The 19,054-nt window shown below is 43.7% G+C and overlaps 1 protein-coding gene across 1 annotated transcript in view; it reads right to left on the reverse strand.

The window, feature by feature from the left end:
• ANKH (ANKH inorganic pyrophosphate transport regulator) overlaps window positions 1–18,275 on the reverse strand; it is a 97,286-nt gene extending 79,011 nt beyond the window's left edge. The window contains exon 1 of the mRNA XM_041476042.1: window positions 18,149–18,275. Coding sequence (XP_041331976.1) covers window positions 18,149–18,244 — 96 coding nt within the window. The 5' untranslated portion in view covers window positions 18,245–18,275. The remainder of the gene's footprint in view (window positions 1–18,148) is intronic.
• Between the last annotated feature and the right edge of the window lie 779 nt (window positions 18,276–19,054).

Raw genomic sequence — 19,054 nt, forward strand, 5'->3', positions numbered from 1 at the left:
TACAGAAATATTGTTGAGACAGTAATACAAGCATTTAAAATACTAACTTCTCTATTCTTTTCTTTTTCTTCTGAAACATCGTATTACTATGCAACAAGCACTCAGCAGTGATTTCAACATTATTGGAAGCAAAAGAAGCTGAATCATCTTATATGAATAAGCAGATACCCCTCACTTTCACAACAGCAATAACTTCTGATGGAAGTTGTGGAATCTTTGGCTTTGATGTCACAAGAGCAACTCCAAAGGGCACAGATGGTGTCATTTCCTGTAGGTGAAAAACTGGTGGATCTTCATCTCAAACCCACATTGGTCTGATGGGTTAACAGGCTGTTTTTTTACTGTCTGAGTAAAGGGAGGCTTGCTTATTGGCACGTCCCAGGCTCTTGAGTTTTATTCTGCTTTTTACATAATAAGTTCTTTGTCCAGAAAGCAAAGAAATGTGATGACTATAGCTTTGTTCCAATGTCTGGGCTGAGTTTTGGGCCATTAAGACTCTTTCCAATTGTAAGATCTTGTTCCCTCAGGCTTTTTTATGTAATGGGTGATAAAGGAGTTGGAAAACAAATTTATTGCCTCTTTTTCTTAAAGGTTTTCCTTTTCATCCTTGACAGTGCTTACAGGACCTTTACTGCTGAAGCTATTGGATTTCTCTTGAGTGTCTTATTCCTTGGTGTCATTAACAAGATAAGTTATCCTTTCCTAAATCTCCTCCTTCTGTTCACTTTCAAGGGTCATGTTTTTGCATGGCTTCAGTGTTAATGTGGACAAAGTTCCCACTAAGCATAGGGAAACTCTACAGGCCATCTTGGATTAAGAGTGCATTTATTGGTCATGGATCTTCATGTACCTTTTTTGTGAGTATCAGACATTATAGACAGCCAAAAAGAACTGGAGCCACTTTTATGTCATGTGATATTCCTTTTTTTTTTTTTTTTTTTTTTTTTTTTTTTTTCCATCCAGGTTTCTGTCTCTCTGTTTTCAGCATTGTGCCCAATATTCACACTCCCTGTGGGGACTATTTCTGATGACTTCACAGTTTCATAATGACATTGAGCAACAGCTGACATCTATCTGCACAGGCTGCAGCCATTTCTATTTCCAGACTGTCTTTATTCCTCTTTGTTAACAATGATACAGCAAATTCCTAATTCACTACCAAGAGTGAATGAAAAAGACCAGTCTTTTAAAAATACTGGGGAAGAAAGAAAATCAGTTTTCTGCTTTCTAAGGGCATTGCTACCTTCTATGTTTGCAGGGATCATCATGATTATTGAAGGAGAGAAGATATTTAGGGTAATACCAAATCTGCACCCATTTTCCCATGCATTACTCTAGCAATGAGGAGTGATCATAGAGATGAAAAGGGAACAGCTATGCTGCAGTGAGATTTCAACCTTCCTGAGCCTAGAATGTAAGTATAAAGTAAACAGATCTGCCACTTCATTTGTGGAAAAATGAACATTGCCCTAATTAAAAAAAAAAAAAAAAAAAAAAAAAAAAAAAAAAAAAAAAAAAAGCAGCTTTTATAAAGGCGGGAGGATTCACCTCTTTGCACATACGGCAGTGACAGAGTGAGACAAACCTTTTGCCTACCCCTCTCCCTGGCCATCCCTCCTCAGCGAGGCTGAAGGAGGAGTAGGGCCAGATGATGGCCACAGGTCAAAGCAGGGAGGACACACCTCATGGTTGGGCCTTTTGCTTCCATTTGCTGTCAGCAGAGTAACTGTGCTTCATCAGTGCTGAAACACTTGCATGTGTATGGTGAAACTAAAAGCAATACCAAAGTCCCCAAGAAAAAAGAAAGTCTTTTCCCTCAGCCTCAACTCACCCAAATGAAAATGCAGAATCTCTCACAGAATTAAGACTCTTGTGTTTCAGAATTTGCACTTCTTATATCATGCATTGTTCTAGTGACAGTACAAAAACATTTTAAAATAACATTTTTAACTTACTAGAACAACACCAGTACAGCTTCTTAGTAGCCCAGTCATGCAGAGGCAAACAAATTTAATGCCCACACTTCTAAAATGCCACATTTTTGAAAGTACTGTGTCTTCTAAAACTTGTAATAGATTTTTTTTTCATTACTAGTTGCTTTGTTTTCAGAAGGACCAAAGCAACATAATTCAAACTGATGAAAAATATCCAGACTGAGACTTCCAAAGTGGCCAGCAGAAGACAAGCATGTCTCTTCCAGTGCTCTCAATACAGTCTGGATGCTTCAGTCTTTAAAATGATTTTCATATCACAACAGCAGCTTGCTATTTGGAATGCAGGGAGAATATAGAAGCAATGAGAAAAACGGAAGGTATTTTATGTTTTTAGATTTTCCTAAATCAGGATCAATGGCAATGACAAGATGATCAGCTTTGATTCATCATTAGCATGCAAAACAGAAAAAATGAACAGATAAGCGGTCCTGTGAACAACAATAAAAGGGCAAATCCTCCAAATTTTGTTTAACATTTATAATTGAATGAATTTCTTTATGAAATGGAATATACATTGTCTTCTCTCATCATGTTTTTCTCATTCTATTGAGCAGCCTCCATCCCCGAGCTCATCCTTCTTCTGTCCCATTCCCCACCCCCTGCTCATTCTGCTGGAGCAGAAAATGAACAGAGCTCTGTTTGTTCGCCAGCAGCAGCAGCAGCAGCAGCAGCAGCAGCAGCAATGTCAGCCCTGCAGAAGCAGCCCCCTGCCTCTGTGTCCCTGGGTGAGGAAACACCTTCCATTTTTGAGAATCACTCCTAAGAGAGAACAAGATTTATGAAGGTCTCAAGTGAACAATGGCCTGTTTTAAAGAAGGTAGAAATATTGAAAAACAAGTATTTTAGAAACACAGCATATTCAGATTAAGAAGTTTTTACTACCTTCCCTTCACAAAGGAAATGGAAACTACTTGCAGGGGTGTAGTCAATCCTTTGTGGTGCTCCAGACACATCTGCAATAGCATGACTTTCATTAATTCAATCTTAAAAACAAGTTGGTCAGCTTTCCTGACCCTGCTCTTTCCAGAGTCTCATTCTTCTGGTAGCTGGGAGCCTTCCTCATTTCCAGTTTAAAAGCGCTCATTGTCTGTTCACAGTCATATGTTGCTACTCAATTTCCTCTTGTTTGCAGGTAGGCTACCATCTTCCCATCAGAAAACATGATCCCATCTCCCTCACAGACAAACACCTTAATCAAGCTCTACCTTTCTTTGCTGGGCCACAGAAACCAAAACCTTTCAGTTTCACCTTCACAGATAAGATGATGAAAAACAAAAAGGAGAAATTAATAGCTGGGGTTTCTTTTGCCTAATCTTTTGAACAAGTTTGAACTGACCTGCTTAAAGTATGTATGTCCATAACTGTGACAAATATCCCAGGTGAAATCTCACTTAGAGCATGCATTACCTCTACTGGGGACAGGTCATCAGATCAATCCTCCAAGACCTTCTATCTTCTGATCTTTATGTTACCCTCATAACTCCTCTTCCACCCCACCTCCAGAAAACGGGAGCCCTTTGTGGTTATACTTCCGGCACCTTGCAATGCCTAGGTAGGGAAACATCCATCTCTAGTCATTAGGAGACAACTCTGCTTCATCAACATTAGAGGTTTGCAATTTGAACTTTTAGGAGTGCTAGGCAAGCCAAAACCTATATGCTGCTGAAGCTGTTATTTCACACACTTTTTTATTCAGACGACTTTCTCCTAGTTGCATGTTTTGAGTCCTCCCATCATACAGTTGTCCTCCATGCTTCTGCTTTATATTATTTTTCTTCATTGTCAACCTCTGTAGAAACACTATCAGCAATATCTGTAAGGTAGAGACATTTTCAGAAAGAGTCTTAAGATCAATGTTGGCTCAGCACAAGTTTAATTTGGAACATGTGATGAGTCTGACTCACACTGTGCTATTCATGCCATCCATTCCCAATTTGGAACAAGCCTAGTAGTTTAGTTATGACCTGAAAATGTCTGAAGACAAATTATACACAGCATTTAAAAACACTTATAATGTTAAAAATGGTCATGAACATCAAAGTCCCTCAAGGGATGCACAGGTTCACAATGGGGACGTTTCTCTCTGAAGCCTACAGCGATCACCTACACAACACCTGGACCTCTGCACCTTATATCCATGCCCATATACAACTGACTGAGCTTGGCATGCTCCTCCCAGGTATCCTCAAAGGATTGTCTTTGAAAGAATACACCAAAGAGCAGACGCGCTCTCTGATCTGAAAGGGGCTTTGTTGAGATTAGATTGTCTCAGCACTCCAACAACTTTATCTCTGGCCTTGCAGGTAAGAAAACATTCCTGTATTCAGGAGCAATGAGACCTAACCACAGCCATGAGACCTAACAGCAGGATGAACAGGCATGTGGGGAATGCAGGCAATGCTATTCTTGTCTGTGATCCAGAAATTGGCTTTAAGACTTAGTGAGAATAATCACTCTGACCTTGGTTTGTAGGTACTTTGAAACTAGCCACCAATGAGGACACCAGGCATTTACCATGTGCCATCAGACATCAGCATGCAGGGACAAAAATTTCACTGCTTCTCCTACATGGCATCATGCTGAGCAGGAATTCAAAACAGGCCACCTGGGTGAGGATGAGAGGGAGCCACGGGTCAGGTAGTGAAGTAGTTACAGCCATGCCTTGCCAGCATTGTACCGTGCCAGTCCTAGAGAAAAAGTATCTGAACCAGACTGACTTGGACCTGGCTCTGCACCGTGGGATGTGAAAGGAGGAACATGTACAGCTGGGTAATGCGCAGCCCGGTACCACAACTGCATGTCTGAAGGAAGGAGCAGCAAGCATGGACCCTTTTCTAGATAAAAAGTCTTGCAGCTTTACAAAGCTCACATTCTTCATTTGAATTCTGGCTGTCTCATATGAGATAAATACCTGTTCATCAGCTGAAGTGAGGCCTACATTTAAAGGCCACAAACACAAAGAAGATTTTTAATTAAGCATTTCTTTTGCTGAACCAGGCATCTTGTTTGCAAGGAAGGAATCTGTTCAGGCCAGGCAGTGGGCACCTTGCTGCCGTGCTTACCATGGGCTGCTTCTCTGCAAACAGCAATGGGATGTGCCTTGGAGGCAGCCTATGGACAGGCACAGGAAAGGAAAAGCAGAGGAGACAGAAGAGAAGCAGGTATTTGAAGCTTACAGACTACTGTGGCCTAAAAAAAGGGCAGTAAATAGGAGGCAGGGTGACAAGGTGAAGGGACAGGAGCTGTCCAGGGCCACCACCTAAAGCAGGGCATGGGAGGCCTCAGCCAAGGGCTAAAACCAAAACTCCCCCTTCTTAAATAAATATATAAACAAAGAGCCAAAACCAGAAATAAAAAGATGAGATTGATGATGCTTGATCCTTCAGGGATCAGCTTGGCAGGCTGCAGATGCCAGACTGTTGGTTATGGTGCTGCATCACTGCACTGCCACACCGGGATTCAGTGGAAGACAAAAAAAGAATTGAATTGAGGGCAGCTCCCTATTTTTATCTCCTGTTTCTCTCTTTCTCAATGGTTGTTTTCTTTCTTTCACAAAGGAATTGCAAAACAAAGGGATATACGAAGAAGATTTGAGGTTATAGAATCTTATCTGGTTGAAACAGAAAGAAGGAAAACGTAGAGGTATTTCATTTTAAATGTCAAGAGACTATAGAGGCACTATTTTTCAAGGAAAGCAAACAAGAGACACTCATGCTTGCAGTTGCCTTTGAAACCAACTCCCAAAAGCTGCAATACTAACCTCTTGCAAATAAGCTACTAATCCTTTCTTGTAATTGTTCCAACCTCTCTGTGCATCCCTCACCCTGTGCTGTGTCAACAGAAAAGCAGAACAGTGCTTAGGGTTCCCTAATGCTATAAGTGTGTTAAGAGTGAAAAAACACAAAACAACAAGCTCAAGTATTCTTTGTTCTTCTGGCTGCAGACAGAATCACTTTCCTGTCCAGCCAATTTGCTTATTTCTTGTCATAGCACTCCATACTCAGACTTCTCAAAAGACTATATTCATATCTAATGGTTTCATGTGCTGCTACTATTCTCTGTTCTTGAAAAAAGGTCAAGGATATTAATGAGTCATATTTTTTCCTCTATTTATTTCTACAGTTAAGCACAGGTTATCCTTTATCACCAGCTGGACAACTATTGATTTAACATTCTTCTCAATGCTGCTCTCAATACAGAACCTGATGGCCTTCTCATTAAACTAAACTTGCACTGGCATGCCTCCTTTGTCTACTTTAGACTTTCAGCAGAATGACAGAGGAAAAAGTTTCTAGTTTGTTATGCAGCAAGAAGATATTAGTGATGAAATTATGGCCCTGCAGTCGCTTTGACTGGAGCATTTCAGCCCTTCTAGAGCAGTGAAAAGCTTTCATGACCCAGGACTTCTGGGATGTGGTGGTATTTCTAAAGCCAAGGATGTCAGACCTTTTCCTTTCAGACAGCTTGATCTAAACCCCTCTTTCCTACCACTCATTTCCCCTTTCAAATCTCTGGATGCACACAGAGTACAACAGACCCCACATCTGCAGATTACTGCAAGCATGACCAAACCCTTGGAGCTCAAAGTCACAAATATGTAACTTCACATGAGGTTTCCTTGGCAAAGTCCCGAGGTAATGATTGTGCCTTCGTTAGCTATTTTCTCCTCAGTGATGCAACCACCCACAAAGTGGTAGGAGCTTGCAGCTGACAAGAACGGCATGCTGTGATTTGGAAAAGCTATCCCACAATGACACTGGCCTTTTCTGGACAGCGACTCAAAGCTCATCAACAGGTCAAGCTCGGAAAAAGAAAATGTCAAGCAAGATACCTGCTGTGAATTATTGTGAATTTACTTAAAGAGAGAAACCCTGAACAGTATTAACAGAAAAAACCCACACTACTTATATATTAGATCCAGAATGCACTGCTGACGAAAGCTCTTCCCAAGACTGTTACAATGCTGGAGCATGTCCTAACCAGCAGACCGTTGACTGCATCTCAGAAAGTTCATATCAGAACAAGACTCTGAATGCTGAAAGGTCGTCATGCTTTCATGCTTAGAAATAAAACACTCTGAAGCAAAATGACTGCCCACAAGTATATAAAGAACAGTGATCAGGACTGCTCTCAAGATCACATTTTGAGAAGTTAAAATCCATGTACAAAACCATGAATTCAAATACAAAACAGCATTTGCACATGCAACATGTAACCAGAGATGGCTGAAACTATAAGCAACAAATCAGGTACATGAGCAGTTACAGCCCATCTCCTTATTTCCTCAACCATTTATTTAGTCTTGGATATAAGTCAGTAGTAATCAAGACAGTACTTTAGCACCACTCAGTGTATAATTCTCCTATAAGGCAGTCTCCTGCTCACAGCACACCACGTACATATGCATGTGTGTCTTAAAGAAGCATGTGAAAAATGTGTTTACCTGCGTCAAAAAAAAAGCTTTTGGTGGATGACTGCCTTTGGTGTTTTAATGTGCTGAAAAATGTTGTGCGGTTTGAATTTTCCTCCTCTTTTAAAGTGAATGCTTAAGATTCCAAAATAGTTATGACCCAACATAACTACAGGGGAAGCTGACAGTGCTGTCAGACTAAATTTGGAGGCCCACGTTACCAGTTGTTGTGTGCTGCTAAGTGCAGAGAAAAATGACCAGAGATGTCAAGTACATCACCTGGCATTTTCACTTCTGTTGGGGAGAGTTGGTGGCTGGTTTGACCTCATCCTCTTAGCTGGCCTCTTGGGCTGAGTGGGTTGAAAATAATTATAATGTTCAAAGTCATCTCCAAAATGCCACAGTGGAGGAGGAAGGGGAATGGACTGACAGAATAAATTACCAGTAGCAGGGTGAGGGCAAAATGTATGGGCTCCCTGGTAGCAACCAGGAAGACGTGCTGCACTGCAGCTCCAGTCTGGCAACAAAGCCACAGAGATGTCTGTGTGACTGATACACTCCAGCACCCATGGGACAACCAAGCAAAGGACCCGAAGAACTGGAAAGGCAGTAAGAAAGGGTAAATGAGGAAGGTCAAGAAAGGGTACAGGGCTGTAGGCATACAACATATGGGACCACAGGACTGAAACCTCCCCTGTGCTTGCCACTACTTGTCTCACAAAAGCTTATGCCTTTAAAAAAACTCATCAAGCCTCCAGCTAAAAAGCAGAGTTAAGGTATCCCTTACTTCCACACTGAGGACATTTCAACACTCTACTTCTCTCATACTGGAAAGGTTCCTGCATTTTGTTTGGAATTTTTTTCCCCTCAGCTCTGCCAGGGAGACCCTAACACAGTGTATTGCTCACTCGGGTAGCAAAGGGCACGCTGCCTCCAGTGAATGCTTCTAAAAGGAACAAGACAAGGGTTCACAGTCAATACTTCTACTAGCTAGGTAGCTCTGTTTACCCTCCAGCAAGTGCTCTCTGTATGCTGAATCTGGGAGGCAGCATGTGAAAAACAGGGTGCTGTGAGAAAACTGTATCATGACCACCAATTATTAATAAAGGAAATTCCTCACCTCTGAGTTGCAGGTTTTTTACACTTCACCTTAAGTAAGAGCCCATAATTAGAGTGCCCTTCTAGAGTGCACTGAATGCCTTTGAGGAGGATGTGGTTCTCAAGCTCTGAAAGTGGGGTCTTCAGGTTTGATCCATCATGTGATCACTTTACAGTGATCACAACACTCTTTTTTTTTTTGGTAACTCACTGAATTTGAGCCTATGTAAAACACAACCACTACCACCAACAACTAATGCTGTCTGAAGGTCAGCACTCTTTGTGCCACATTTTAGAAGGAACTAAAGTGTGAGAGGGAAAATATTCTGCTTTTTAATTGGAAAATAATCTGGAAATCTTTTCAGTTTAAACTGTGTTTACCACTCCAGTCTTTCTCACCACTCCTGCCCACATTCTTCTCCACAGCAGTGACCAAGCCAACCTCGTTTCCCCTTTCCTCTCCTTCATGACCACACCACAGTTCATACAACTGCAGATGGTTATCAAACTCCCTTTTCCATCCAAGCTATAAATGCTTCACTTCTATAATCTTTCCTCTTGTGTAACTGACATTTTTTCCCCTCTCAACAGAACCAAAAATGTGAAGTGACTTCCCACTCCAAGATGCTGCTAACAATTCATTTTCTTTTCAAATGGCCTGAAGGTTTTTTAATTGGTAAGATGCTGACAGAAGAAATGACAAAGATGGACTTGTTCAAGTATCTGTCTTCCATCTGCAGGACAGCAGATTTGAGATCAAAGGTTGCCAAATTCTAGGAGCACATTAGTATGCTGTGGCAAGGAAAGCCTTTGTCTTGAGGAGTGAAGATGCCAGGGGTGGATCAGAGGCTACCTCACCTTAACTATCCAAAGCTACAGGAACAGCAGTTATTGCATACTAACACAGAGGTTACAAAAATAAGACATTGGTCACTGGTATGCAGCAGAAGGAAGAAAGGTGAGTAGGGAGTGAACAGGAAAAAGAACCCAATAAAATCTAGACATAAACCCTGCATTTTGAGGAAAGTAGATGTCAAACATCATCTTTAAAAAAACAAGGGAAGAACACTGGGTGATGTGGTTGCACCCCTTATAACTACACAAGCTGCACATCTGACTTGATGAAGGAAAAACATCAGTCCCGGCTGACAGGCACCACTGCATTCTTCATGCCGGCACATTCAAGTTCAGGTGCACCCTGCATCTGACTTTATTCACTCATTTAAGTGCAAAACACTGGGTAAAAAGGCCAGAAGACAGACCACCTCCCAGCCAAAAGCCTTTCAAATGCATTTGTCAGCAAACAGACTGGCACATGTTTTGGTTCAGTGAGCTTTCAGCCTCACAGAACCCTGTACCTTAGGGAATGCTTACAAAGAGTTGGAAACAGGTAATGAAGAAATATAAAACCATGTATGCTCTCCAGCTCCTATGCACATGAATTTTCTCTGCACTCCAGTGAAAATTTTCTGGGCTGTAAAAATTGAAAAGGGTTGAAAAAAACTGCCTTAACAATGCAGAAATACTATGTGAAGCAAAACGTTTGAAAATAAGTAGTGTATTGCAGTTTATTCATTTCCCACACAAAAAGCTGAACTCTTGCTGAACCACTACATCAGTAAAGCAAACTGGACGTGTTGGGCAACAGTGACCACCCTTTCTCCAACAGTAGCACTCCAGCCAAAACAGGAACAGTGAATTTTTTGCATCATCTTTTGGAAAATAATTAAAATGGCACTTGAGATTTCATGCCCTTGTGGCACTTATTTTTCAACAAACTGCTCCTTACTCTCCAGTATTTTTCCTTTGTCCTTTTTTAGAATGCTCTTGCAAACGCTGTGGAAATCAACTATACTATTGCAAGTAACAATGTTCTACTTCAGCTCTCTTTGGAACAAAATGCATATTTACACCTGGAATTATTCTTAGTTAATGTTTCACCCAGGCTCTTTTATTCTGCATTACATTGGGAGGGAACTCATCAAGAAAAAGTGCACATGTAGAAAAACTCTATAGCAAGGTAGTGACATCCTGTGGAAAATCTGAAAGAGAGGTGATACCATGAAGGAGGCAGAACATGGGAAAACTGCAGAGCTTTGCTGTTTCCGACATCGAACTGCACAGGCCATTTACATCTCTTATGGTGGTTCTTTTTTAATTCTCTATCTAATGGTTATCTGAAAAGACAGTGGTGGTGTCTAAAGCCATAACTACAGCAGTATCACATCAGTAGAAAATCAAGCAAGCAGAAAGAAGTGCAATCTGATGATCTAATTCCATATTAACATTCCTGTTTCCTTCACCCCCAAATCCATAGGTTTCCAAATACAAAGAGCATGAGGTAGCAATGGCTGATTAAATTAGCTTGTTAAAATATAAGATAGTTACAAATTACCCATATTTTTTAAAGAAATGCTTGTTCTGATAGGTCATTTAAACTGGAATTGAGCTCAGCAGTAATATCTGTTATTTAAAAACATCACAGATTTCTCAAAGTAGCTGCAAAGCAAAATCCGTTTGACATTGCTCAGTTTTATGCATGGAGTTTTCTGCATGAGCTGGCAGATATATTTAAATTTTCTATTTATACAACAACTTACATCCATGTTTTACAAATATGAAGGAATATACTTTGTAGCTGCCTTGTGAAACACATCACAATTTTAGAACTGACGAAACTCACACAAGGAGAAATGTCTTGTCTAAGATCAAGATAGGAACAGATAGAATCTGCACTTCCAGAGCTAGAGCCTTGAGTGTATGCCTTCTTTGAATATAAAAAGACACTTTAGTCATAAGATTGGCCATGTCATATAAGCCTTTGTATGCAACCAACTTCTTCAAGTAGCAGCAAAATGAGCAATGATTAGAAAGAATTCAGTTCAGACCAAAGCAAATGTGAAGAGAAATCAGCTTTCTCGGCTTTGGAAAAAGGCAGCAAAAAGAAATAGACAATAAAAGTCCTGAAACAAAGCAAATGGTCAGACGACTTCACATCCAAAAATTTTACTTCAGGGATTTCTCAACATGATGTAGAATACAGTGGTTCAAACCCATTTGAAAATTTCAGTTTTGAACCCATGTTTTAAAATTAGACTTGGGATATTTTCAACTCCTGCTTTAAAGTCCTGATGCTGTTTTAATCTTCTAGATTTTCATTGGCATAGGGAGGAGAAGCCAATTTGCCTATCTCTGAAATAAGCATGAGAAGTATTTGGTTACCCCATGCACCTTTTTCAGTGGCTATCAGAAGATATTACGACTGGAGTATCTCCAGTGAAGGCCCACCAGCCTGGAGACTGGGAACTGGGACTGCCTGGCAAAGTTATAAATGTTCCTCATCTCCCACTGCATGAGTTAGACATCTGGTAGGGAGAATAATTTCCACCCCACAGACCCCACATTTTTATTTTCTAGCAACCTGGTGGGCAAATATAATCTGAACTTACAGTTTTGAGATTAATTAAATTGCTTCATTAAAAAGTGGCTGGTTGGTGCTGCACGGAGCTGCTGTCCCCCACGCCCCCATCCTCCCCGCCCCTTCCAACCTGTCCTGGAAACAAGCTCTCTCTACCGCTCTATAGATAGCAAATGCCTTCAGACATGCTTAATGGTTATCATCAAGTACAAAACCCGGCTGCTCTTAACAGTGAAGCATAAGAAAGTCCAGAGAAGTCCTTAGTGGCGAGCTAACACAGCCATGGGAGGTGGGAGGCAGGGAACTGGATGGTTTTGTGAAGGAAGGAGAGAGCAGGATAAAAAAGGGGAAGGTACTGACAAATTAAGCAAAATAGGTCCTAGCTCAAGATTATGTATTTTACAGTACGGCAACATGGAGCACTGCAGGGAATGGACACTTCATTAGTAGTGCAGGTTCATTCTCATAATTTCTAGTACCATGTGAAATCTCCAGTGGCGATAGCCCCAGTGCTCTTCAAAACCTGTTTATTTTGTACCTTGCGTACTATAAAATTCAAATGGATATTGTTTTAGCTGCCAGGAGTAAGTCTTTGTCACCTTTAAGAACATTAGCGCTTTGTTGAGATTTGGCTTTTATCTGCAAATGTTTCATGAGATCTTTGACTTCTTCCCAGATCTCAGCATGCTCTGCTTGCTGTGAAATGCCAGCAAACGCTCTGTGTGAGTAGTGAATGCAATGCCTGGTGTGTAATGTCCGCTGCACTAACACTGACATATAAGCCTAATTAATCTCTTGGGCAGTCTCAAGAGCTGTCCATGTGGTCTAGAGCCCATCTAGCACTGGTGTGAAAACCCCCGGAGCCTGGCTGATGACCATTTAGGAGACAGGGCTGGAGGGCTCAGGCTGGCATGCACAGGGAAGTAAAGCTGCACTGCTTACAAAAAAGTCTCTGGAGACAGCACTGAGGTATAGATCCTGGAAGTTACTACTTCAGATGTGTGTGGTTTGGTTTCTAATCCTTCATAGACAGTCTCACTTGGATTTGCTCACTCTAAACAGGAAAGTTAGATATACTTCAGTGGTCATTCCTAGCTATTTCCCTGACCATTTGGCTTGTGATTTCTGCAATAAAAACTACTTCAAAATAATGCCATGGAAAATAATAACAACAAAAGAATTCTGTTGATAGTATACTCTGTATATGTTTCTTTCTTCAACATAACTTAATCTAAATTTAATTTAAAAAGCTGTGTAATTCACATTCATTTAAAATAAACAGGACATTTCTATCAGCCTATCCTAATAGTAATGTGGTTGTGGTAATAATATACAGTCATGTTGTACACCAATTATAGGACGCTGTTGGCTGTCTTGTTTATATGGTACTAAAGTCCTACACAATTGAAACAAGTCCCTGACCTCTTACAACATCAATAACAGGAGTACTTTGCACTCATACAGCACCTTTCATCTCATCATTCAGAGTGCTTCTGACACATGAATTTTCATTACATCTGCATACAGGTAGGTGTCTAGGCACACTTCAAAGGCAGGGAAACTATGCCATGGAAAGGTTACACAACTTGGCGCAAATCCCTGGTGAACAGCTCGGAATGTGAACTCTCCCATTACTTGTTTTGAACGTCCAGACAATAATGCTTACCCCAAAACCAAGCTTCATAAGGCATTAATCAAAATGTTTAACCCCCTACTAAGTTTGCAAATGGCATGGGCAGACAATAAGCTCACTAATTCTTTTTGATACATTATTCATGACTTGTTCTCCTTTTCTGGCAACTTTCAAAAAAAAAAAAAACCCAAAAAAACAAAACAAAAGAAAAAAAACCAGTCCAAAAAACCCCAATCAAATACAAGAAAAAACAGCAATTACTGCAAAATAATTTGGAATCCAAAACACTTAGCATTTCCTTTATGGACCATCTGTTGGATCTCAAACACTACAACATGGGCAATGTATGGCAAGTTCTCTGCAGGGACCAGAGCACCTGAGTGCCTTTTGGAGAAAGAGGCAACAGAGCTGTGCTTGCTCGGTTTCAGTTTCCAGTGCCCCACAAGCCACTGAACACCGTGGATGCACACATAAGTGATGTTGGCATGCTAAACTGCCTGGCCAACAACTACTGACAGTGACACAAACTAATGATCCTGGGGCTGGCTACATGGTAGCTACAAAGTTAAAAAAAAAAAAAAACAACCTCAAACCAAAAAACCATACTAGTGTCCCTTCCCATTGATAATTAAGGGACTACTGCAAACAGACCTTGAGATTGAACACTGCTCTCTGCCTGGCCTTTGCTGTCCTGTGGGCATCAGAGAGAGCTGCCAGCCACGCTTGCAAACTGTATTTAGTGCTGCCTACGGTTGAGTCTGTGCTTCTGACAAAGTTAGTGAATTCATGCCCACCTCAGCTTTCCCCCTTTGTAAAGATGCTGATGCAAATGCACATTTATGTTACAAGTCAGGCCACCAGAATATATGTCAGCAGCTCTGGAACTGTGTTAAAAGGAAAACTGATGTGGGTGGTGACAGATTTTTGAGCCCACAGAGTAGCAGTGCTGTTATTTGCTGGTTGAGTTGTTTGAGGTTGTGTTGCTCTCCATCACACGGGAGGCATTTGTTTATTTATTTCTAAGCAAGTACATCCAACATTTTTCAAAGGAGACAGAACTTTTAATGCAAATTTTGCCTTCCAACGACTGAGCTCTAAATACAACAGTAATTATTGTGAATCTCAGGGTAAGATGTTGAGAGTTGAAAGCTCCTCTCAATGGCAGAATAAAAGAGACCATCTCTCTTCTGGTGGTGTTAAACTCTTGGGATGAAAATGCTGTGTTGTGTATATTTGTGAGTGCATGCATACATCTGGAGAAAAAAATAAATATAGATGCATGCACATGAACACACATTACCGACACATAGAGACACAGATTTGAGTGGTGAAGAAACATTTAGCCAAAAGATTTGTGACTGTTTTCCTGAAGGCCATACTTTTAAGAAGAAAGGTATGTAGTATTTAATTTCATAAAAGCCATGTAGCACTGTCAATAAACTGGAAATGGGTTGCAGAAGGAAATCAAGAATGTAAGTTAGAAATTATTTATCTCTCTAATATTCTGGCAATTTACCTGGTCATGCATCAGGATTACTTTTTTAAGTAGAGGAAAAAAATCAGGTATTTGTCTGAGAGAATTTATGAGGTGAAGAACTGAGGTCAGCTCACTAGATTGGAGCAACTCTGTAATATAGCCTTGTCCTAAGGCATTGTTGGATTAGAGTCCAGGGTCAACAGGAGACTCTTCACTGGCTGTAGCGGTTCTGAAAGTGACTTCAGGAGCTGAGCTTATTAGTTCTTAAGCACTGTGCCAGCATTTTTTACTTCCTGTAAACTAAACAGACTTGCCATGCCAAGCATCTTATATGGGGCAATGGTGACAGCCTTAACCTATGTTCTGCAAACAATCTTTAGCCTTACTGTAAATTTCCCTCAACCTAGAGGCAGCTGCATACCAGGGATCTGGTAATTTTCTAGTGATGTTTGTTATTGACTACAACTACTCAACACCCAGAAAAGTCTCTCAAGGTAACAGGAAAAAAAAAGATGTGATTCTCTTTGTTTCTCACTTTTCAATCTGAGGTATCTAATAGTATAAGGTTATGCTAAGAAGGCTCTGCTTTGAATGCTCTACTTCCAAATACTCTCCTCACTTGAGGGAGCAATGTATGAATACCACACATCAAAAGGGTTTATGACCTACAGCATTTCTTACACATCTCTTCTTCCCTCGTCAGGCAAAGTCCATTCTCTCCTTAATCATCTCTTATTCTGACCTGCAGTTCTCCTTTCTCTTTTACAGTATTGTCCAGAGCAAGTAATGCAAATTTTTCTTCCCTTTTCATTCTTAGAAATCTGTGTTATCTGCAGTATACATTCAAAGGAGGGGGTACTGCAGCCTTTGCAGAGCTATCCGTTGGCACACCCATTCTTCTATGTTGCTTCCATTCATCCCTCACGTTAAAATTATTGCACTTTTTGGAAATGTAAAGCAGAAAGGTGACTGGCTCAGCAAGTCAATGTACTTTCAGTCTCTCAAGTCCAACAGTAACGTTGTACAAGTGCAAAAAGTAACTTCATGTATTACACAGAGGAAAATAAAATCACTGTCCTTTTGTCTGTATGACGAACCCTTCAGACATGGAGTGGCTTTGTCCATGCTTCAGTTTCCTGATTTCCATCTAGGCTGGTAAGAAAAACTATCTTTCCAGTTTCTGCTCCTGAGAGAAGCTAGAGTTCTAGCAGGCTGGATTTCTCCCTTTTCAATTAAATGTCTCCCCAGGCAGCCATCTGAGACAAGGGATAAACCCAACTCTCCTGAAAATCCAATCCTATGACTTGGCTATCAAACGAAACAAATTTTCTAAGATATTTTTGTCCCTAACACTGTCAAAGTTGTTAAAGTGTTTACATGTATCATTCATAGATTAACATCCCTCCTGTGTCACTGGTACCCAGCCAGACAGAAGGACTCTCGCTTATAAAATCTCTTGCAAATTTTGAAATCCTGGTTCAGAGCACACTGAAGCCATGGGGATGTTTTTTTATAGGCTGACATTTACCTTGAATTGAACTGACCTTGTACGAAGCAAACCGTATGAATGCACCTGTCATACTCAGTTTGCTGAGTGCACTGCTTTCAATTTAACTTCTACTATATGTTATTAACATGGCATAGTTATTAGCACTTAAATCTCATTTTCATTTGTCATTTCTATATTTAGATTTCCCTTCCCTCTCCCCTCCTCCCCGGCCCCCAGTATGTTTTAAAGCAGACTGACTTAGTACAAAAGCACATAGTTGTTAGACAAGGATGAAATTGAATTTTTTAGTATTGCAGTTTATTTAAAGGACTAGGAATCAAAATGCAATTGACACAGCCATGACAAACATATGATTAATGTTAGCTATTTTTTCCCACTGTAGTATTTTTCCTTTCACTTTCTTCTTTACAAATGCTTGTAAGTACCCACTATTTTTTCTGATATCTTTCCTCAAGAAAGTGTCAAGAAAGGAGCAAGTGTCTATGCTTCTTAGCCAAAATGAGCAACTTAGGACAAGGATGAAGCTATTTGGGGTGCAATACTTGGTGTGGCTGCTTAACATTTGCAAGTAAGTAGTAGTGTATGCCATCCTACTAAAAATGTAATGACAGGTCCCATATAGTGCAGCCTAACACAAGACAGGGCCTGGATTATCATAAATACCAAAACGTGAGAGCAGAGATTCCCCCACGCCCCAGTGCAGGGGCAAACGAGCACTAGCTCGGGCAGGGGAGTGGGTACGTCAAGCCCTGGACACGTTCTCAGTGCAAACGCAGCAAGCGGGGACTGGGAGGACGAAATGGGGTGGCTGCATGTCAGGGAGACAGGTTGACGGCGGGTTCGGATACGCCGGGCTATCTCGTCGGTGTCCATGCCAGGGGACAGCCTTAGGTCACCAACACAGAACTGCAGCAGTGCCGAGGCGCACAGAACGGCGGCGGGGGCAGGGGTGCAGCCGCAGGTTCACCTGCCCGGCGGGGTGCGGAGCGGCTCCCCGCGGGATGCCGCGCTCCTCCCGCCATGCCGCGCCGGGGGCTCTCGGCGCCGGGGCCGAACCGCTGCGGCAGCGGCACGCCGCGGGGCGGGGGGGACTCGCCTCCCTTCGGCAGCGGCAGCCGGGCCGCCCGCCCCGCGCCCCGCTCCGGCCGCCGCCGAGCCGCGCTGCACTGCGCTAGGGGCTGCTGCACCTGAGCGGCCGTGTCAGCGCGGGGATAAACCACTGCCAGCCCCCGGCCAATGCATTATGTAATTTCAGATTATATAATCCTGAAATGCGAGCGGGAAAAATTCCTCAAAACAACCCAAACCCTGCCATCCTTCCCCGGGCATCTCCTGGCGGTGCGGGGCAGCCCGTGGTCTCGGGCGGCCGCCGGGGCAGGCACGCCGGCACCAGCCGCTCGCTGTCCCCGCAGGCGCAGGGGCCGCAGTCCCCGCCCGGTGCGATGAGCCGGGGCAGGACGGCACGGCACGGCTCAGCTCGGCACGGCTCGGCTCGGCTCGGCTCTCCGTCCCTTCCCTTCCCGGCGGAGGCACCGACCGCGCCAGCCCGGCGCTGAGGGAGGGCGGGCTGGAGGGAGAGGGTTGCTCCCCAGAGAGGCACTGCCTTACCTGCTCCCCGAAGTCGATGGCGATGTTGGTGATGCCGAGAGGGACCAGGAACCGGATCAGGGGCCAGTAGTTAGTGAGCGCTGGAAATTTCACCATAGTCCCAGCTGCGCGGTGACCCGCGGCGCATCTGCCTCGGCAGGAGACGGCGCGGGAGGACGGCGGGGGGAAGGATGAAAGGGCACCGGAGGAGGGTGCGTGCGTGTCCCTGTGCGTGTGTGCGGGCGGAGAGGGGGTGGGGGGGAGATAAGGGAGAGGGAGAGGAGCAGCAGAGCCCCCTAAAAATAAAGAGCCGGGGAGCGGGCGGGGGCCCGGTCCGGTCCCTCCCTGCCCGGCGCGGCGCTGGCTGGGCGGCGGGGCGCGCTGTGCTGCCGCCTTAGCAGGAGACCCGAGAGATCAAGTCCATCCCCGCCGCCCTCCTCCCACACAACAATGATCCGCCGCCGCTGCCGCCGCCGCCGCCGCTGCCGGAAAAAAAAAGAGGAGGGACACCGCCGCCAGCCACTCGTGCGGGCAGCGCTGCCATCCTCGGGGCGCGGGGGCCAGGGGAAGGGCCGGGCCGGGCCCCCCCCCGCCTGACGCTCGCCGGCGGCGGGGCGACGGCCGCGGCGCCGCGCAGGAAAACACCGCCCTCCTTCTCCTCCTCCTCCTCCTCTTCCTCCTCCCCGCCGCCGCTCGCGGGGCGCCGCTCCGGGCTGCGCGGGCCGGCGGAGCACGTGGGTTTGACACACGCTCGCAGACGGGCGGCGGCGGGGGAAAGAGCGGCACCGAGCGGCTCCTCCCGACGCCGGAGCGGCCGCGCTGCGCCCCCCGCTCGCGGCCGTGGCAGGGCCGGGCCGGGCTCGGCACCTGTCCGCGCCCCTTCACCCCGCCGGGTCCCGATGGCCCCCTGGGCTTCCCTCCATCCGC

The sequence above is a fragment of the Pyrgilauda ruficollis genome, unplaced genomic scaffold (genome assembly GCF_017590135.1).
Source record: "Pyrgilauda ruficollis isolate IOZ18807 unplaced genomic scaffold, ASM1759013v1 scaffold37, whole genome shotgun sequence".
Classification (NCBI taxonomy): domain Eukaryota; kingdom Metazoa; phylum Chordata; class Aves; order Passeriformes; family Passeridae; genus Pyrgilauda; species Pyrgilauda ruficollis.